At 41.8% G+C, this 22,233-nt stretch overlaps 1 protein-coding gene across 1 annotated transcript in view; it reads right to left on the reverse strand.

Moving 5' to 3' along the window:
- Positions 1-22,233, reverse strand: part of FASN (fatty acid synthase) — a 39,304-nt gene that overhangs the window by 8,195 nt on the left and 8,876 nt on the right. Inside the window, exons 9-35 of the mRNA XM_086473855.1 lie at positions 21,938-22,125; positions 20,986-21,175; positions 19,504-19,598; positions 18,975-19,109; positions 18,486-18,689; positions 16,720-16,835; positions 16,111-16,286; positions 15,581-15,772; positions 15,216-15,296; positions 14,946-15,131; positions 14,456-14,635; positions 13,995-14,198; positions 11,812-12,122; positions 11,272-11,661; positions 9,074-9,238; positions 8,767-8,885; positions 8,512-8,666; positions 7,971-8,174; positions 6,532-6,682; positions 5,850-6,028; positions 5,151-5,270; positions 4,879-5,001; positions 2,611-2,834; positions 2,121-2,322; positions 924-1,075; positions 353-444; positions 50-201 (exon numbers count right to left, since the gene is read on the reverse strand). Of these exons, the coding sequence (XP_086329981.1) occupies positions 50-201; positions 353-444; positions 924-1,075; positions 2,121-2,322; positions 2,611-2,834; positions 4,879-5,001; positions 5,151-5,270; positions 5,850-6,028; positions 6,532-6,682; positions 7,971-8,174; positions 8,512-8,666; positions 8,767-8,885; positions 9,074-9,238; positions 11,272-11,661; positions 11,812-12,122; positions 13,995-14,198; positions 14,456-14,635; positions 14,946-15,131; positions 15,216-15,296; positions 15,581-15,772; positions 16,111-16,286; positions 16,720-16,835; positions 18,486-18,689; positions 18,975-19,109; positions 19,504-19,598; positions 20,986-21,175; positions 21,938-22,125 (4,686 nt within the window). The remainder of the gene's footprint in view (positions 1-49; positions 202-352; positions 445-923; positions 1,076-2,120; positions 2,323-2,610; positions 2,835-4,878; positions 5,002-5,150; positions 5,271-5,849; positions 6,029-6,531; positions 6,683-7,970; positions 8,175-8,511; positions 8,667-8,766; positions 8,886-9,073; positions 9,239-11,271; positions 11,662-11,811; positions 12,123-13,994; positions 14,199-14,455; positions 14,636-14,945; positions 15,132-15,215; positions 15,297-15,580; positions 15,773-16,110; positions 16,287-16,719; positions 16,836-18,485; positions 18,690-18,974; positions 19,110-19,503; positions 19,599-20,985; positions 21,176-21,937; positions 22,126-22,233) is intronic.

Here is a 22,233-nt window from a genome sequence, read left to right on the forward strand (position 1 = left end):
GATGTTTGGCAAGATAGATTGTTCTGCACAATGAGTAAAGTCATCTTACCTGGGAGTCTATCATGATGTCGCTGCTCACAGATACGTTCCATGGTAGAATTGGCAAAGCCGTAATTACTTTGTCCAGCATTTCCTCTCCCACAGCTTACAGAGGAGAACACAACAAAATAGTCCAGATCTGGACACTTCTTACGAGTCACCCTTGGAGTAGAGCAGAAGAGAGAAACCCCATCAGAAAAACCTGCCAACTACGTGCTACCACAAAAAGCTAACGCAAGACTCAAATGTCTACATTTTATCAGCTCTGTGACCATAAAAGCAGTTTGTATTTGTCCCTTCTACAGACACTCACCAATCCAAATGAAGGGTGCCTGAATACTTGGGCTTGTTGACCTCCCAGAAGAATTCCGGGGTCTGATTTTCAATCATGCCATCTCTAAGAACCTATGGGGGTGGGTGGGTGGGGGGAAAAAGAGCGCAGTTTCAGGATCTCCAGTTTCTCCATTAAAATTTGCCATGTGGTTTGAGATATGACAAGCTATTATTACACAATGCATTTTTGTAACTTTACAATATACAAACATATCCTCAATGTCCTGAAGTCCAACAAGGACAATGTGGCTTTTGGTAAGTCTGCTTTTTTCAGTACTGCCACTGCAGCCTTCAACTGTCAAGTTCTGTATGGGATTTTTCTTTTTCACAGAGATCTTATCCTAGAACTGAGCTTACTGGGCAAATACGGTTGCTTCCCAGGTCAAGGGGCCAGACCCATAAGCCTTTAGTCAGCAGGTAAGGCCAAAGCAAAGTGTCCTTTGGACCAGAAAGAGGCAGTCTAAAACTATATGAAGCCTGACTACCCTCAGTAGAAAAGCAACTTGAATGGCTGCAGTCTCTTACAAGTCCTAAGTATTTTTGTCACTTACCACAGCCAAATTAAAGATGCCTCCAACTGGGCCAAGCTGCAAAGCTTCTTCTATCAATAGCTGTGCTCCTTCTAGTGTTCCAATATCATTGGTAGATACCAACACTTTGATTCCCAGTGCCTTCCACTCTCTAACACGTTTAGCCTGGTAGCCTACAAAAAAATAAAGGCGAACAGTGCCTGGGATGAAGCATTCAAACCATAAGGCTTTGGTTAACACTCCTTATGCTTTTCTGACTAGACAGGGAACTGAATAGCTAAATAACTCCCAGTTGAGCTACAAGAGGAAAGTTAGACAAAACTTCAATAGCAGATAGAAATCTCTTGAGTTTCAGAAATACTCTACATAGATCTAAGCGGAGAACAGAGTTGCGAGAGATGGGGGGAAAAAAGGAAGAAAAAAGTACATCAGTGAAGGGAAGTTAACAAGAATTTGTGTACTAAAACAGGAAGAATGGCTAGATTAGGGCAAGGCAACAGATTACAGTAGCACAATCAGAACTTGAGAAGTGTAAGTATTTGGTCTATGTGTGTTTGCACAAGTGGTGCAATTGTGAATTTGACAATAGGAAGAAGAAATCTGTAGAGGCAGAGAGAAGTTTTGTTATGACTGAATTTGTACGAGGAAACACTGAAGACTACCACTGATAAGAAACCTCGATGCCACAATCAAACCAATGGCTTAAAAACTGAGTAAAACTGCTTACTGACGTTATCAGATAGTACGGCACACCTTTACATATGAGCTATCTGAAGGAGCAAGAGCAAGCATCCACACATATAACCTGAGGGACAGAGTATCTTCAGTAAGGAGTTTATAGGCCTTTCCTTGTGGCATGTGATCCAGCATGCCACAGCCACTAGACAAGTCAGTGAGGTAGCCCAACACAGACTTTAGAGGGGATAAAGGTAAAAGTAAGGCTGCAGAAAAAATCCTGGGCAAGGGAGAAAATGGGTTGACAGAATTAGGAAGCATAAAAAAAGGAAAAAAGTAGTTGGAAGAGACATCACATTAAAAGATACTTTGTCATTCAGAATAAAGGGGACAACAGTTTGAAGTGAAAGATACATGAGAGGAAAGAAAAGAGATCAATACATTATTGTTTAAAGATAGGACACTTAAAAATTGAGAGAAACTACAGATTGCGATCTGTTGAAAGGGAGTCATGTTCCCTGTTCCTTAACGATTTTTGCTTACCAGTTCGTATGCCAGAACGGGATGTCAGTATAAGCTTCTGGGCTCCTCTCTCAACTAGCCACTGTGCCAACTCAAGCCCAAATCCTCCTAGGCCCCCTGTAATGATGTAAGACTTGGTAGGTGGACAGGAGGTTCGGGAGATTGCAGAGATTTTAACTGGTTCAGACCTTCTTAAAGGATATTCCTTTTCCTCTTCTTGGACCTTCCCACCCCCCCCAAAAAAAAAAGAAAAAAAGAAAAAAGTAGTTAATATCAGATATAAGAAATGCATTTCTTATATTTCCATACTATGCTCCTCCAGTCAATGGGTATAAACCTTGCAGAATTAGAATGACAGACTTGACAGTTACAACTGTGTCAGCAGTTAAGAACTATAATCCTGTGCTGTTCTAGTTCTACAACTTCAGCTTGAACTGGATCAAAATATCCAATATAGTCACCTACTGAGGATGACAGATGCATCAGAAAATCAAAGTCATTATCTCATTACCTTGATCATAACTTTGCCAATATGTTTCCCTTGTGCCATGAACCTGAAGGCAGCTTCTACCTCTTCTTTGTTGAAGACTGTACTCCTCAGGGGCTTTACTACACCATCTTTTATGCCTTTCTTCAACAACTCTGACACTACTTCCCACTCTTGGTTTCCATCCTCAAAGACTGCATCTAGTAGGATCCCATGAAATGCCACATTCTTGAGGAAGAGAGCCATTCCTAGAAAAGGCAACTTGGTTATGACCTGATGCTGCTGATATTTCAAAACAGTCTGTCTTCTGCTTCAGAAGCATTTCTGTGTAGGTCTAGTGTAAGACTGAGGAGTAAAGCAGTCGTTAGTTGCTAGAATTCTACATTTTCCAAACTCATTCTTGTGTACACTCTCTAAATGCTATGTTAATTAGGTTGTTCTGTTACAAGCAGACCATTTTAACAGAAACTCCACTCACAAAAGCCGTGTCAAGAGGACAAGCTACAACATGGTCAGTCTGATATTAAAAAGGACATTTTGTGTCTAGTGACAGGTGAGTTACAGAAGATCTAGAAGCCCATGTACATCCTGTCCATCTCCACAGGAAACTCTTGCTCATAGGAAGTCTTCCATGACGCTAGGATCTTTTGAAGCTTAATTAGAACAAGAAAGGAGACTGTCAACACTTGCTATATGCAATCATTCTACAACAGGAGAACATCCTTGTCATTTTTCACTAACACATCACACTAACATTCAAACTTGTTTTCCCATCCAAGAGAAATCAGGTTAATCTTGTCCCTGTGCCATCAAAAACTGGGAGGTGCTGTCGACTCTTGAGGGACATGAGGCCTTGCAGAGGGGTCTGGAGAGACTGGAACATTGGACAATAATGAATGACATGAAAATTAGCAAGAACAAACGCCAGATTCTGCAACTGAGACCAAGTAATGCCAGACAAGTACAAACTGGGAGAGAAGTGACTGGGGAGCAGCCCTGCAGAAAGGGGACCTGGGAGTACTGATCATCATCAGCTCAATGGGAGGCAGCAGTATGCCCCAGCAGCCAAGAGGGCAAAGCACATCCTGAGGTGCATCAAACACAGCACAAACAGCTGATCAAGAGGTGACTATCCCACTGTATTTAACATTGATGTGGCCTCACCCTCACCAGTACTGTGTGCAGCTCTGGGCCCCTCAATTTAAAAAGGATGTGAAGGTACTCAAATGCCTCCAGGAGGGCAACAAAGCTGCTGAAGCAGCTGGAAGGCATGTCCTATGAGGAGCAGCTAAGGACTATGAGTTTGTCTAGCTGAGAAAAGGAGGCTGAGGGGTGACCTCAGTGCTCTCTACAGCTTCCTGAAGGGATGTGGAAAGGGAGGTGCTTATCTCTTCTGCCTGGGATCCAGTGAGGATGTGCAGAAATGGCTCAAAGCTGTGTCAGAGGAGATTCAGTCTAGATATTAGGAAATGTTTTTTTGCCAAAAGGGTGGTCAGACACTGGTACAGACTTCCTAGAGAGGTGGTCGGTGCACCATGCCTGTCAGTATTTAAAAGGCATTTGGAAAACACCCTTAAATAATACGCTTTAATTTTCAGTCAGCCTTGAGGCAGTCAGACAGTTGGACTAGATGATCATTGCAGGTCCCTTCCAACTGGAACTATCATATTCTATTCTGAATGGCACAGATATTTGGTCAAACAACAAGTTACAGTTCTCTCAAGATCAGGTTCTCTGTAGGTATCTGAAAAATTCTACTTACTTTCACTCTACAAACGATCAAGTTTACCCAGAACAGAGGGCAAAATTGCAGCTTCTATAGCTATAAACTTAATTTGCTAGGTTTAACAGTGCACTCATCTATTACAAATGGGTATGTTACATCCTAAAAATTTTGTAAGTCAGGTCCAACAGATCTATGAAATCTACAAGCTAACAGACACAATGGTACACATTGCTAAGCGAAAAGAATGCTGCTTCATACCGCCTTCCTATCCAAACACTTTGTGGGCAACATATCCTATACTGGTTCTAAAGAAAGACTTTGAGGAAGATAAGTTAATTATTTTGCACGTTTTATGCAAGCTTCCAGAAAAATACCGAGCGTCACACTTTTCCAAGAAGGTATTTGTTGAAAACACCACACAAATTATTAGTGATAAAACTGAAACAAGTATTCCAGCTAAAAGCTTTTCTACATTTGAAGATCAGGCTGTGTTAAGATAGTATATAGGTTGTGTTGTCGTGCTTGCTTAAACCTAATGAGATGTATTTCCCAACGCCCCATCTTACCAAGCTGACTGTTGTTAGACAGATCAAATTTGCCTATTTCCAAAAAGCGCCCATGTCGAGCAAGACAACGCAAACTGGCTTGGAGTTTCTCTTCTGCCAAGGAATTTAACACAAGGTTGACACCTGCAACAAAAGGACAGCAACTGTTTAATAAACTCAGCTCTGCTAAGAGCCTAACCCTGTTTTCTAGTGACTCATTTTGTCTTTAGAAAGTGCAACTGCATATCATGGCATAGCTGACAACAGAAAGGAAAAGTATTCCTTGAACTTACCTTTTCCATTGGTAACTCGCAGTATATGTTGCTCAAAGGTAGTATTCCGAGAGCTGGCAAAGCTATTAGCATCCAGCTGTGGGAATCTTGCTTGGAGATACTCACGTTTCTCAGTGGAACCTAGAAGTAGAAGGCAGGTTGAATGATGCCAGCACTCATTCAATTTGTGATGAAACAGCACGTTTTCATCTGCATATCTTTTCCCAAGGACTGTAAGTCTGAGCAGCCATCAAGCCCTTGCTTCAAAGCTCGCAGGCTCTCAAAGTGTCAAACCTTAGGACAAAGGCTGTCTAGTTGTTACTGCTCATTTATAAGCTAGAACAAGGACCAGAAACAGACCAAGCCTTACAATGGCTAGACATTCTTTTATCACATTACTGAATTTAAAGTGAAGAAGCCTTGATCTTCTACTGTACTTTTGGTTATATACTGTACAGAGATAAATTCGTCTGTGCTGTGAAAGTTTCAAGCGCATACTCAGTAGCCATATTTACTATGTATCCTGTTCTCAGTCTGGAGACTAGATAAAAGTTAAAGGAGATCATATTGCGGGGGAAAGAGTATATACATGAACATATACATGAACATATATATAAATGCATGCACACTCACATTTCTTCTATTTATTATATATAAAAATATTATATATATATATGTATAATTTTTTTCCTCCCATAACACTGGGCCCTCAGTACTCACCCACAGTAGCAAACACACGGCAGCCCATGCTCAGGGCAATGGCAATGGCTGCTTGTCCGACACCTCCTGAGCCAGAGTGAATAAGGATACTCTCACCCTTCTTCATACCACCTCGAACCACTAAAGCATAATAAGCAGTGGCATAAACCACAGGCACTGAAGCTGCTTCTTCCAGAGTCCTAAGAAGCAAAGTGAAAGACAGAAGATATCTTCAGCCTTGGAAAAAAAGACTCCTAGATTCTCCTGATGAAATCTGCTTTTCTGCAATGGAAAGGTTAAACTGCTGAGATAGATCAAAAAGTATAAATGGTTCTCAATCATACAGCAGACTATCACAGCTACCAAGCACAGTCAAGTTTCATCCTTCTGCAAAAATATTTCAGTAACTAACTAGTAACATAACCAACACCAAAATCCCAGTATATGCTGAAACACATGGGGCTAAGAACCCAAGAAAGAGATGAAAGCATTGTGCAAGCCACTGTACAAAAACTATCACTCAACTCCTGCAGTGAATCTAAGCCAAACCCTGCAGCTGCTCAGGAGACCACAGCTCTGTTATCGTTTCCAAGGGGAATCTACCTATCATGCAGTACTCTGGTCTGATCAGGGCTGTCATCAGCCTCAAGCAGGAAGACAAATTTTGGCCACACACACACAAATCAGAACACAGTTGACCCACCAGTTTTTAGGCACCTCCCACAGAAACCTCTTGTCACAGTCCACCACTGTAGCCAGCCCTTTTGCTGGCAGCAATCCCATCACTCTTCTTCCAGCCAGGTCTCGTCCTGAGAACTCCATGCCCAGCATGCACTGCTGCAAAGCCCAGTTACCTGAAAAGAATCATAGTATGGTTTGGGTTGGAAGGGACATTAAAGATCGCCTTAGTTCCAACCCCCTTGCCATAGGCAGGGACACCTTCCACTAGACCAGGTTGCTCAAAGCCCCATCCACTTGAACACTGCCAGTGATGGGGTATCCACAGCTTTGAGCAACCTGTTTTAGTGTCTCGCCACTCTCACAGTGAAGAATTTCTGGCTAATATTCAATTTAAATCTACCATCTTTCAGTTTGAAACCATTACCCCACCCCCCACCCCCCCATCCTGTCACTACACTCCCTGATAAAGAGTGCCTCCATCTTTCTTGCAGGCCACTGTAGAATTTTAGCATTTTTTACAAATGAAATTTCTCTTCTAAAATCCCTCAGTCAAGAATTTACTGCAACAGTAGTCCCTGAAAGTTAGGACCCCAGAGACAGAAGAAGTGCTGGGATTTATCTACTATGTACACAGTTCATAAGTCAGTTAGTTTATCGCTACAGAAGTAGTGGAAGAGAACTTGGTCTCATTAAATCTCGCTCTTGATGACATTGTTTTAGTTTCCAGCTTTCATCCAAGAAATTTCATAGAAACATCTTGTTTCAGAGACAATTTTGTTCCTCTGAAGACTGATACATAAACTAGAAAGCATGATCACAGCAAAAATATACTGTGAAACTGTAATTTTTGCAAACACTCATTTTAGACAGAGACTAATCTCAGTCACGAAGGGAAGCCCTAGTCAAGTCACCCATAAGAACTCCCAAACGAATTTTTTTTTTTTTTTTTTTTTTTTTACAAGTTCCGCCCCCTCCTCCTTTAAATAGAACTTTAAAACCATTTAATAGACATCACATTAATTCTTAACTCACTATGAGGCAAGATATTATCACCTCCATTTTGTGGACGGAAGATTACTTCACCTTGTGTTTTTCTTCCACAAAAGTAATGCATGTCCAGTAGCACGGCAGCACGGAACCGCAACATTCTCACCTTGGTATGTACCCCAAGGTACATCTCTGGAACCTCCATTAAGTTGTTTCACCTCATGCTCAATATCTACGCAATGGGGCTACTGATGTTTTCTCACAGCAAGGCTTATTAATTTTGCCATACGAAAAATGCAACTGGAAGTAGGAGTTTTGGTGCACAGTCCTGCAGCAGGGCTATACTTCCTTTTCAAAGAGTACACTTTCTTGCTAAACAGATATACGCTTTAGCCACTGCGTAACTAATGTTCAAGAGATTATGTGAATAAATTCTAGAACAGTAATATATAAATACATTTTCTTCTAGCTCACCAGGGATGGCATCTGGAGAAAGCTTTCCTGTTGCCAGCATTATGTCCCGGAAGTTGAGAGACGCATAATAGACTTTGTAGAGTTGAACGTCGGGATTAGTTGTGTGGAAGTGTCGAAGTGGAGAGACAATCCAACGAAGAGATGAGAGGTCTCCACGAGTTAACACATTTACATAGGCACATTCTGTCAACTCCTCAGGTTGTGCTGCAGAAGGAGGAACAATAAGAACTTTACATACATTAACACAGGCACACACTTTCCAGAATGAGTAAATCCCTTGTACAATTGCTACCTTCTCCTCCATTTCCCCTCCAGAAAGCCCCTTCTTACCCTGCAATACTACCCATACCCTAAATAGCTCATCCCTCCTCCTGGCACCAGAGCATGCTACTGTTGACTGAGCTGGAGCAGAATTTCTAATTATCCCACTAGAAAATAACAATAAAAAAATAATTGTAGGAACAATAGCTCGTCATTTTCTACTCAAAGCCGATTCAGACTCAAGGCCCTGCAAGTGATCCTCAGGCATTAAAGGAGTTACCTTGCTGCAACGGGAGATGCCTGAAGGAGCCCCACTTTCCATCACGATACACATTCATCACCAGGTCCCTCTGAACAATCTTCTGCATCTCCAGGGAAGAAAGACTCATGGGTGGGACAGCTGATGAAGGGTTCAAGTTGGAAACGAACACACACCTAAGCAGCCAAGAGTTATTTTGTTTTGCTACTGGCCTGACAAGAAGGTAACAAAAAAAAAAATCTTATCTCCAACTGACTCAAGGGCATGCTTACATACCTGATTCTATGGCCTTCTGCTTCAAGGCGGAGGCAGTTCACCATGCCCAAAATTCCCGAGTTCCCACAACTGGTGGCAGTCAACCACACAGGCTGCTCCGATGGGTCAGTCAAGACCTCCTAAAGGAAAAACGCCAAACTGTTTTACTAGGAACCAGAGAAAGGAAATAGCCCTCATATCCTCAAGGCAGATAGGAGTAACTTCTATTTTAAGAAAAGTTACACACACTTCTTTTAACACTGCTAAATGTATCACTTAGAAAGTATAACTTTGGAAATTCAGATATCCAGAACACAGGAATCCTCACCTTTAAGGATTCAACCCACTTATAATGGGTCTCATCTATTGGCAGAAAAATGGGTGTTTTCGCAGGGGCTTGCCGGCGACATAGGAAAATAACTGAGCCAAAAAATGACTTCTTCATGGCAACGAGATTCAGTGAGGCTTTGCTGAATAAGCTCTCCCACTGTGCCTGTCAAATCAGGTAAAACAACAATTAACAGGAAAGTCAAAGCCAATTAAAAATACAAGTCACATCTATACTTCATGTTGAGTCTCCTCAAAGACAGCTTCACTAGGCACAACAGGCACTGTCCACCTCTTTCTTGCTTTTTCTTGAAATCTTAGCATCTGTTCTATATCATCTCAGTACAAATATATATTTGATTAACATAACAGTATTTTATCCTTGTCTAGACTATTCCTTCTCTCCTAGATGAAAAAAAAAAAGCAGTAGTAGAAGTATCTCGAAGCCCTGGTTAGGGAACTAGTCTTACCACACTACCAGGTGCACAAAAAACCATGAGCAACAACCATGCTGTCAAATCCCATAGGTATTTGAATGTGTCTAGAATTTAATTCCAGCAGTAAGGCATACTTCCACAGACAAACACTATATCAGATTCCAACACAGAAAATAACATCTAAACTCAATGTTCCACTTCTGTTATCAGTCTATGTTACATAAGCCCTGTCTGCAATAGAAAAAGTAAAGTGGGATAGAGGAAACATGACAGACCAAGCCACACAAATCCTTCAGCTGCAGTGGAGTGGGGAGAAGGAAGAAACCACTAGCAGGGAAGAAGCACCTATAGAAATACATTACATTGAAACAGCATTTCAGAAAAACAAGAGAATGAAAATGCATGTAAGGCATATCCAGAAACACTGAGGCTCTACTATCTGAATGAAATAAAGATGACTGCAGGCTGTTAGAACAGCATCCATTTGCTTTTTGTATGCCAGGCACAAAACAGCAGAAGGTTTTTCAGAATGATCCCTTATAGCAAGGGCTAGGGACAGTGTCCCTGTCTATAAAACTCCAAGAACTGTATTAAGTCCTGCACACTCATCTGCATCGTATCGTATAATTTTCTTTAGAGAAGGTACATTTGACTCACATGTATCTTATCCAAGCAATTTGCTAATACCAGGCTACTGATACTTATGGTAGATCTAGATTTTAAAGTTATCGGCTTCTGTAGCATCTCACAGTCTTCTTTTTATCCTCCTCTTTACTGGGTAAGATGAAAACCCAAAGAACTCACCCTTTATTCTCAATTCTCCTTGAAAAGTCTTTGCAGGAAGTGAAGGGCTAGAATTCATGTCATTGCAAAATTCAAAATCCAACGACCAAACCACCAGAATTATAAACAAAAAAGTTAACCTATTAGAAGTGCTACTCTCTTCTTATTCTAAAAGAAGAGCCGAGAGGCTACAGCCCCTCAAATCAGGAAGAATGCATATGTTGTGTAGAGGGGCAGTTTCCCATTACTGCTTAGTCTAACAGCTGCTAAGAGAAGGTGATGTTCCAGCTCCCACCCTTGCCCTAGCCATTCACTCTCCTCTTCTTCTGCCAGCATTGGCATTCGTTCAGCTGCATGACATACTGGTTTGCAGATATAAAATGGACACCCTGCCCTGCTCTCCCTCATTTCCAAGAGCTTATTTTGCTGTATCTTGTTATGGGATCAGGTAAAGTGGGGAGGAAGGGAAGGAAGGAGGAAGAAAAAAAAATAAAAATAAAAGTACCAGAGAATAGCCTTCCTTTCTTGGAACACTTCAGTGTTAGAAGAACTTAACTAGTTTGTAAACTCTCACTCCCAGCAGTGATATCAAAAGCAAGACAGATATTCTTATACTGAAGCATATTGGGATTCAACAGTGATAAAGCTGTACCCCACCCAATAATGCAGCACATTATTTTAGCTATAAAGGAATTGTCTTGGCCAGCATTTTCATGCAATTACATAGATACACAAGCAACAATTAATAATTTTCAACGCATTAAGAAAGGTTTTCCTGACTTAATTCAGTTTACTCTCCCAACCAAATATTGCAAATTCACAACTCCTCTTCTGAAGTGTTTATTACATATTCCTGCAGAGGCCCTCAATAGCAAGTGATGTAAGTGATGCCTACTCAACGTTCATCACAAAAGCATCTGCAAGCAGCAGACTCCAGACTACCCACTGAGAAAGTTATTTGTCCTTCCAGGAGGCTTACCTCACTCAGAAAGCTGTGTTTCTGCTGTGGATCCGGACTTGTGAGAAAACTGACAATTTCTCCAAGAGTTTCTCCTTTAAGAAGGGTGTGCAGCAAAACAAACCCTCCTTCTTTTGCTGCAGCTGCCAAATTAGAAAGAAGTTCAGCTGTGTTCCCTAGAGCACTTGTTGAACAGTTGTATACCACCAGGTCTGCATTGGTCAGATTTCCAGAGGGAAGGCTAGATGGATCCCACTGGCTAAACAAAACTCCAGCATCTTGTAGCTCTGTTTCACTAGATGAAAGAGTTTCCAGGATGTAGTCAGTGGCAATGTAGTCCACCTGCAACAGGGGCTGAGTATTCAGAATACTTTTGACACGAGAGAACAGACGTCCACTTCCTGCAAAAGCCTGTGAGAAAACAGGAAGAAGGAAAAGGGGAAACGAAGTTGAAACATGACTGATATCCAAAATTGTAAGTGGAACAATAGAAGTATGCGATCAGGTTACTGGAAGGCCTAGAAACACTAGCTATGGTCCCATCCTGGGCTTCCAGCTAACCTCTACTATCTTCATCCTGTGACTGGTCATGTTCTCCAATGCCACATCCAGGCAAGTCTTTAACTCTGAAGAATCTAGCAATCCATTGAGAAGGGGGTCATCCTGGAAGTGCATTTTCTCTTGAGTCACGATCTGTTCCAGCTCAGAATGGAGGTTTCCATTCAGTTCCAGATGGCAGATTTCAGCAAGGATATGCTGAAGGCCCTTCTGCACAGGTGAGGACTCCGCAGCAACCACTGCAGTTTCTAGTCCAGGGATGACTAATTTGACCCCATGCACCGACACCTTAGCCTGTAGGTTCTGGATTAGATCTATGGAATAGAAGGAAAAATGAAAGGAAGAGTCAGACTTTCCAAAGATTTTTTCTTTTCCCCTTTGCCTACATTTGCTATACCAGCTGATCACCACCACAAATTACAGCACCTTATACCATTAGCCTAGCCACAAAGATATAGTACATGCTCCTGTACATTCACACAATTACGTATTGTGCAGTAGTTGCAGCTCCCAATCAAGCAGGCTTTGTAGGAAGACAGTCTGAAAACCCAAAATTGCCTATGGTAAGACACTGACTGAAGAGAGGGCAACTAACAGAAAACTTCTGATTTCGAGAGTTTTGGAGGGAAATTGTAAGCTTCTGCAGATACAAAAATATTAAAATGCTTTTTTGCTTTATAACCAGATGGAAAAGAGCTCATCCTGACCAAGATCAGAAACAGCATTTTGAAAAATAAAAATCCCACTATAGCATATGTAAAAACTTTGGGTACAGTATTCAGGCACTGCAGGAAAAAAAACCAAAACAAGCCTTTAAAATCTATTACCAAATCAAAGGATAAGTGTGAAGACACTTTACCAATACAGAATGACAAAATTGCTGTCTCAAGGTACAGCAAGATTCATCACTAGAGTAAAAACTTAAAAAGAGAAATATTGTAATTTTTTCCCCTTTGATGAAAAGGCACTTAAAAGCGATGAGCTGAGTGGATGCCACCCCATCCAAAGAGCACCATACTAGGCTACCAGTTTCACAGTAGACTAAAGCTGCTCCTATTCTATTCCTGCAGCAAACACAAACTTCTTTTTGTTGTGCCTCACTAAACCACTTTCCTTCCTTGGATATGATCTTGTGCCCACAACCTAATGGGAAAAGACTTGTCAGCTTACCCATCCTAGCAGTTCACAGGGAAAAACAAAACAAGAAAGCTAAAGACTTGAGGAAGTAGGCCCTCCTGTCAAGTGTTTGAAGCAACTAGGCTGGATTTCTCCTTATAGGAGATGATTTGTGCCTCTCTGTTTGCAGAGGGGGCGTGCTGGTTTTGGCTGGGATAGAGTTACTAGTTTTCTTCATAGCAGCTCGTGTGGGGCTACATTTTGGATTTGTGTTGAAAACAGTATTGACACTACAGAGGTGTTTTCATTACTGCTGAGCAGGGCTTACACAGAGTCAAGGCCTGTTCTGCTTCTCACACCACCCCAACCAGCAAGTAGGCTGGGGTTACACACACAAGCAGCTGGGAGGGGATACAGCTGGGACAGCTGATCTTAACTGACCAAAGGGATATTCCATACCATATGACATCATGCTCAGCATATAAGATTGGGGAAGAAGAATGAAGGGGGGGGACATTCAGAGTTACAGCATTTCTCTTCAGAAGAAACCATTATGTGTGATGGAGCCCTGCTTTCCAGGGGATGGCTGAACACCTGCCTACTGATGGGAAGGAGTGAATGAATTCCTTGTTTTGCTTTGCTTGTGCACACAGCTTTTGGTTTACCTATTAAACTGTCTTTACCTCAATGCAGGAGTCTTCTCACTTTTACCCTTCCGATTCAATTCCTCATCCCACTTGAGGGAGTAAGTAAGCAGCTGTGTGGGGCTTAGTTGCTGACTGGGGTTAAACCACAACAGGGGGTTGTGCTATCTGACGCTGCATTGACTGTCATAGAAAGGTAGATGTCCCTCCCCATGGCTTTACTCCTACCCACAATTCTAGAGATACCTCAGGCAGAAGTAGCTTTTAGCTTCTTCTAGCAAGCATACAAACATAGGACTCCTGCTTCTACAGAGATCAATACTTTATTTCTTGGATGTTCCAAAGTAGTAGGAACAGCTTCTCTCAGGTATCTTGGTCACACTGGAAGATTCTCCTAGCGTAACAAGAAACCAAATCCCATTCTACCTTTGCAGTGCTCCAGATAGGCATGAAGATGAACACTGGAAGACAAACAGTTCCTCTCAGTATAGGGCACAAAGCAAAATTTTTCCAGGGTGGGAGGGATCCGTTCCTGTTGTCGTCGTGGTGCCACAGAAGCATGAAGACCATTGATCTGAACACCTCCTGCTTTAACACTATTAAGACAATGGTCCACAACAACATCAAAAGCTGAAAGACAGGAAAGAAACATAAGAAATGTAAGTTTGCATCCAACACTACAAGTATTTTATTCAAAGTGAACATGTGAACGGTGCTACGTCAGACTGGTACAGACAGTGCAGAATGGCAGCATCTGTTACAGACCTGCAGAATAGCTTGGAGACTAAGAGGGACTCCTAAAGTTCATCCTACTTCTTAGGAAGCCATACATCCAGCCACACAACAGTCAAAGCAACTAGTAAAAGCCCAAGCACAAGAGAAATTACCTTCTACGTTGTCTTGGTATTGGCACACCTGTTCTTGATGCAGCACTGGGTCAATACACACTGAGCGAATCCTGGTGGGTAATCGTAGACTGCGCCCAGTCTCAGCTAAGATTATCACGTGTAGCAGGGTGTCAAGGAAGGTTACCCAGTTCCCATTCCACACAACCTTCCCTGTGCTTGCTGCAGAAAAAGGGGAAGCCTCGCTGTGATTTTGTCATTCAGCAGATGCCAGAAGTCACCACTTACTAAACACGAAGTCCACTGCATGTACCCAGCTTCCCCTGTAAACTCCAACAGCCAGTTTTACATCGGAGATAACAGCTTTCCCAATGCTCTGTCAGAGCTCTTAGTTGTTCTCCATTATCACACAAATTATAATTACCATACAAAGCACAGCCAGGTGGACTGTTAATACAAATGGAATTAAAAGATCAAATATTCATCATTACAATAACCATACTCATCATTCTCCTATAAAAAGTAAATTCACCTTCACTGTTGCATTCCAGAACACCCTGGAAAGTTGGTCCATAATTATATCCACGCAGATGCAGCTCTTGATAAATGTCTTCTTTCAAGAGGCAAGACTTCGAGCTTATGTCTACTTGAGTCTGAAAGTCAACTGGCTGATTATGGAAGTTCTTCAGAGCAGTGTTTTCTAAGAGGGAAATCTTCCCTGATGGGCACAGTGGCAAGAATAAGAATCAGTGTCCATAAACAATGGATTTTAGTAGGATACACTTACACGTCCTTCACTTACCACTCACAGCCAGATTCCCATTCCCTGACACCTCAAACCAGTGGGAAGCAGGCATGAGTCTTACTTCCAGCTGTACGGATCCTGCAAGAAACATTGAGGAAGACAGGACTGTGAGGTCATTCACTGTTACCATCCTCAAGCAGAGCTTTCTCTTTCACTATCTCCAGACTCACTGTGCACAACACGTAACAAAGACTGCCATTACATGTGCTTACTTAACTGTATGAATTCACTTTATTCAGTCACGTTGTACTCTTCGTAGCCTCTCCTGTATTCCGTCTCACTTTCCCCTTGTGTTTCTCTCCTCCCACTCCCTTCATCTCCATTTACACAGTTTTGCAGTCATACCAGCACTCCTCACTCACCCTTTTTGGGAAGGATAGTTGCCTGATGAATTGTGACTTCTTCAAACGTAACAGCCATTTGCTCCATGGCCATGCCAAGAGACCGTGCCAGAGTTTGCCAAGCCAGTACTAGGTACCCAGTTGCTGGGTACAGGACTCTGCCATCAATGCAGTGACCAACTAAGTAGTGGTCAGGAGAGTCAGGACTCACATCTGTCAAAGAGCAGAATAAATAATAAAGAGGTCTTCTCCTCTCAATGTCTAGAAGAGGTTCTAGTGGTTTCCCCAGCTATCCTGCCTGACAACATGCAGCTCTTAAAACTACTGTAGAATGAATCAAGGCAGTTTCCTGCTCTGTTCATATTTTTTCATCCTATTTCAGAAGCTGATCTAGTCTTTTTCAACCCAAACCAAACCAAACATTAAGCTTCAGAAGACGGCTTCAAGGATGCTGCTTTGAGTATCCTTTTCCTAGTTTTACAAGAGAAATGCAGAGGTAAAGCAGGAAAGAAAGAAAGAAACAAACAAAAAAGACAAGCCAGCAAACACACCAATATTGTAGACTGAAGCAGATGCAGAGCCTCTGGAACCTGCTGGAAAGTCTTCAGCTTTTGGAACATCCCAGTCCTGGCTGTGGTCCCATTTGATGTATGGGGAAATAAGGGGTGTTCCCACTGGGACAGGGTATTCCACCAGTGGGAACAAGTTGTTTCCAAGAACATTTATCCTAGGAAGACAAAGGATCAACACAATGTTGAGGGGTGGGAATTGACCATAATACTTAGGGGTCAGACAGTAATTGGTCTTGGGCTCCATGTCTGAGATTTCTCCAGAGTACTGTGAACACTTACTATAGACAAATTTTTAATTCTAACAGTCTACAAGATGCAAAGTTTATTTCCAAGAGCTAGTTCCAGGTTACTAGGCCTCTAAAATGCGACTGCTCTTTAAAAGGCACCCTCCCAGCCCATGCAGTCTAACGCAAGGCAACATTTCATAAGTGAACATGTTAAATACGTAAAGTGCAGATGTAAACCTCATTTTTTTCCAGCTTTGTTGAAGGAGTATTTCAATCCTTGTGAAGACATGCATGCTAGAGAAGAAACTTGAATTCTTTCCTAACCAATACCCCACTCACCCTCTTCCCTTAGTCACCTTACCCAGTTAAATGAATCTTTCCAATCTGTGTTAGGAAGAAGTCCAAATTATTTTTCTGCTCTTTCTTCATCAAAGGTAGAATGGTGCAAGTTGGTTTCAATGTTCTCCTCAAGATAGCCTGTCAAGTAGAGTCCATAAATCACTGGCGGAAGGCATTATTTACTACTTTGTCTCTGAATTTTTCTCTATAGATCTCAAATCACTCTTGTTTCTGTGCCAAGAGTTCCATGCTAGGTGCTGAAACGTACACCGTTTTAACAGTGAAGAGGAAGAGCAGCACAATACCCTTCCAGCAATCCAACAAGTTGCACATCTGGTAAAGCAGAACCTATGTAATTTTAACTAAATTCTGCCAAAAGACAAGTCTCCCTTTCCCAAGCAGACTGTTAAGTAGAATCAAAAGCTGCACTTCAAGACCAGCAAGATCACCCTCTCAAGCCTCCCACTCTCACACCCCCCACCCCGCCATGCAGCTTAGGCCCTTACTCCCAGGAGCAGCCCTTTTTAGTCTGAAGCATTCTACAGCTTTTTCCAAGCAACAGCTATTAAATCAAAAAACACAGCCTTGAACTTCTGACCCAACTTGTATCTTCTCTTCAATCTGATCCCACAATTTTTAAATGGGAGAAGAGGAGGGAAGAAAAAAACCAGAACACTCTCAAACCCAGCTGATAAAGTCTTTAGTCACTTGCATTAGAATCCAGAATTATACAATGATTTTAACATGAAGTGTATAATCTTTTTACAGAGAAAAATATCTGCCTAATTTAAAAGCTCTGGTCCGATTCTCCCTTCAAGTCAGTCACTTTCAAAGCATAAATAAGACTAATATGATGTAGTAAATACATACTGGATTGGAACTCAGCAGCACTGTATAACTACTAAACTTTATTCACAAGCAGCTATGATTCTTCTTAAGACTTTTTACCTCTTGCATGCCACCAACTAAAGAAAAAAAACCAGTCCTTGAGATTTAAAGGACAGACAAAAGACCATAGCACTGATCTTATGGAGCAAGTGCATCCTAATGTACCTCATGTTCTTCATCACTTACTATGGAGCTAGTTCCATAAAGATCAATTCTTACAGGGTGGGGAGAAAGGAATAATGATATGATCATTAAGGGAAAGGAGTTTACGAAGAAAGCAAGCTCCTGTGGTCTCAGACTACTTGGTCTAGGAGAAGAGGGGAAAACACCCCTACCAGCCACCATCTTCTAAGACAAGAACCTCAAACCAAGTTCAGTGTACAGATAGTGGTAACAGATTTTTCATAGAGAAGGCCTGCTCATCTTTATTTTCTCCCCCCACTCCAATTTTTGCATTACATCTAAACAATACAATGCTTTTCTTACTCATTGCACAGTTCAGAGAGCTGACTATCAGATATCTGAACTGCATGGCAATAAATAAAGGCAAGAATACGAATGTCTGGATCAGGAAGCAGTAGTGTGTTTTGGTGTGGGTTTGGTTTTTTTTTTTTTTTTTTTTTTTTAATAATTATTAACATACACCACCCCACAAAAAACCCACATCAAATAAAAACCACACCAAAAATCACACCAAAACCCCCACAAAAAAACCCATCAAGAAAATGTTAAAAAACAGAGACTCAGAAGTACTGGAGGGAGAAAGTGTTCTCAGAACAAGGAGAGGGGTGGGGGGGAACCCAACCTAAAAACCAGTATTCCCTAGAACTCAGACCCTCAACCTCCTTCCTGCAGCAGCATATCAATATAGTATCATAATGACACAATCAAATACAATACCTGTAAAAGAGCATGCGGAGCAATCTCTACTACAACAGCATTCTCTGGAACATGCTTCAGACCTTCGTGGAACAGCACTGGATTCACTAGGTTGTTCACATGATACTCTGCAGAGGAATACCTAGCCAGATCACTCTGCCACTGAGATTCAGGGATAGATGTACTGATCCATCGTGCTGAACGAGGTTTAGGATATGGAATGACCTACAGAGAAGAGCGAGGGACGTGAGGAAGAGTTACATATCATAGATGATAAGACAGGCAAAAGCAAGCAGGCCCTCCTTTTCACAGGCCATTTTTCTCAGCTTGATTGCTCACGACATCCTTCTGCTTGAGGCCATAGGACTTCAAACCTTAGGTCTCAGAGGTCTACATGCTCTTCAAGAGATTTCCTTCTCCTAAACAAAGGAACCCCATTAAGCTCAACATCACCTATACTCAAATCCAGGTGCCCGAGCGTAAGCCATGTGAGCCATAGTTTAGCATTACCTTTTTCAGGGCACTGAGCAGCACTGGTGCAATAGATGCCATGTAATAGGAATGAAATGCAACTCCAGCACTGCGCACCTCCTTTGCGAACACACCATCCTTTTTCAGTTTGGCTACAAACTCATTCACAGTGTCCTAAGAAGAGGAATAAAGTGAACTCAAAATAAAAAGCTCACAATGCATTTGGGATCTGTATGAGTCGCTATATTTCTGCCATACCCTTCATCACTTGCCACTTAAGTGCACACATCTGGGATGAGGTTATTGCCCTTCTCAGTCTTACAATTTATCACTTGTTATGCCCATGGTTATAAGACTACTCAGTATAAGAGGTCTTTCGTCACTAGCTTACTGAGGCACTAACACCTCCTACAGAACATTTGAGTGTTTAAGTTTATAGAAAGCATCACGTTCCCTCCCACCAGCTCCCCTTGGCTGAGCTTTAATTCAGCTTCACACTTTCTTCAAACTAGAACTTCACAGGTCCCAATCACAACTCTGGTATGCACCATATCAGTTCCTTGCTCACCAGAGGCCCCGAAACAGTGACAGTATCTTCAGAATTGTGACAGGCTGGTACCACATTTGGAGGGCAGCATTGCTTACATTCCTCCCATGTCAGACCTGCAGAAAGAAGATCTCAGGACAACACAAGTGTTTCTAGCAGTAAGCCTCATAAGGGGAAGCAATATTAACTGCACAATCACTGCACTTAATTCAGCATTTTGCAGAACTGGGAAGGATTCTTGAGACAGACATCCCCACTTTCCCCAAAAGTGATTCTGCAAAAGTTAAGGATATTTAACTCAAGGCTTTAACGTGATATTTATCATTGATATTGAGCACAAGAACAGAGGACTGAATCTTTATACCTGCCCATTAAGGAATAGGGTTGGGGAGGAACGCACACACTTTCCAAGAAGCTACAGAATTGGTTGTTTTGTCTCAACTTGCCCTTAGCAATCTGAACTACAACAGGAGGAAGAACATGTGAGCTTGCCTCACAAGCTGACAGGCCACAAAATATCCATTACATGGATACAAGTCACAGGAAGAACCTGAACTTAACATCAGGTTATGAAAAACATTATATGCAGCACTCTGATGTAAGGTCTGTGACAAGAGTATCATGTATTCAATATCAAAGAAAAAAGCTAAATTAGGTAGGCAGTCCTTTGTAGCATTAGTTAAAGTAAAGACGACTAGGATTATAACATGGGATCTAGTCAAACATACCACATTAGATCTGCAACAGTTTTTCTCTTAAGTGTTTCAGTTTTGTAATGGACCACTATGTCCAATAATGAGAAACAGAACAACAATGCTACCAATAACAATTTTATTTTTAAACATAAAGTCACCATGAAGCAAAACTGTTGGGTACAAATCTCAAAATTTCACTCCACAGCAGGCAGAACTATGTGACTTACAGAAACACTGACCAAATCTTGTTCAGGAGAAAGCTTCTTCCTGAGTGCTATTAGGCCCAACTAAGTTCTAATGGCATTAAGCTCCACTAGCCTGTTGTCCACTACCTAATAGTGGCTTACTGGTTTCACATCTCACTACCCTTGCAAAAAAAATCAGAACTCTCTCCCTTTTTTTCTTGTAATGATTTAAATGTACATATATGTGTGTGTATATACATACGCGCACACACACACATCAAAAGCCAAAATCCCCAGTGCCTTACATTTTCACCTCTCTAAGATTATTGATCAGGCTTCTGTCATTGGTCATCTGTCAGTGTATCCCTCCATTTCCACTTAGTTTTGGAAGGATTACCAAAATTCTGCTGTATTCCAGGTCAGAGATTACTACCATTATATCAACTTCAATATTCCATAACCTGTTCTACATCAGAAGAAAAGGAAGAGGCAAGAGTAGCCAAAAAAACCCAGACATGATTGTCTCCACCAACACATTTCAGAGCTCAAATTTTATCCCAGTGCCATACAACAGAGATCAGATGTACTTTCCTGTATTACTCTTTTGGTAAGGGTATACCTACCAACAGCAGCCATTCCTCCTGGGGGCAATTTGGCCTCTTTAACGCATCGTCCCCGCCAATAAGCAGCGAGAATGGCTTCTTCGTGACTTAAGGAGTTATCTGCATAGCCACAAGCTAGTTCTCCCACTGAGTGGCCCAAAATCCCATCAGGCTGCAGACCTGCAGCCTTCAACATATCAATCTGAGCAATCTGCAAGGAAAAGCAGGATTAGCGATTCCATGCCAGAGTAACCAGATGTCAGGCCTCAAAGGCATACAGCAGTAGTGAGTACATTACAAAATGGCTTTTTGGTACAGACATTCTTCTTGGCCTCACTGCTTTTCTTTCCCTCAACTGCAGCTCCAGCCTCATTTCAAAGCAATCCCAAGAATCATTACATGACTCCAGCATTGTTTGGGCCTCTCCATTATCCAGCTTTTCACTAAGAAGCTATTTCCAACAACAGGAGGTTGCCAAAAGCATGCCTGCATGAAGTAAGAGGCAAGACCAGCTTTCCACTTTCAAAGCTCTACCTCTAGTCTACTAAGAAACAATGAATCCCACACTGACACTCAGAATTAAAAGAGACTTCATTTAGCACAATTTAGTTCATCTGCAGAACAGATTTTAGAAGATATTCAGTGGAACCTTGTTTCTTGGCACAAACATTTACAAAAAACGTAAATATATTCCTTAGTCTCTTAAAAGGAGAAACTGCCCCACATTCACAAACAAATCAGTTTAGATCAATATTTGTCCAAGCATCTTGCAAATGGCAGAGCCCAAAACTGTCAAGGGTACAACACATTCCCTCCTATCAGAGAGATATTTCTGACATCTGCCATTTGCTGATTACACAAAACAAGCTTCCATTCATCTGTATAAAGTGTTACCAGCCAAACAGACACAGTAGCAGAGCATTCTTATGTAGATTGAGTCCATAACGTCCTCCACCAGTCATTTGAGTCTTACCTGAATAGCAGCTAGTCCAACAAATGCATGGACAGTGTCATCAAAAGTATTCTCATCCGCTTGCAGAAGCAGGTCTGAGACCTTTAGGCCTGTGTTCTTCAAAGCTTCATCCGAGCGCAATATAGACTGGCGAAACAAATCCAACTTCATAAGGCTCAGGCCCATACCTTTCCACTGTGTTCCCATGCCTGCAGAACAGGCAAGGAGAAAGTGAGCTTTAGTAACGCTCCATAAAAGAAGACATTACACACTTGCTCTGGCAGTGAAAGAATTCTATCTAAGAGCAAAACATTGTA

This window comes from Leptosomus discolor, chromosome 15 (genome assembly GCF_034619465.1).
Source record: "Leptosomus discolor isolate bLepDis1 chromosome 15, bLepDis1.hap2, whole genome shotgun sequence".
Classification (NCBI taxonomy): Eukaryota; Metazoa; Chordata; class Aves; order Leptosomiformes; family Leptosomidae; genus Leptosomus; species Leptosomus discolor.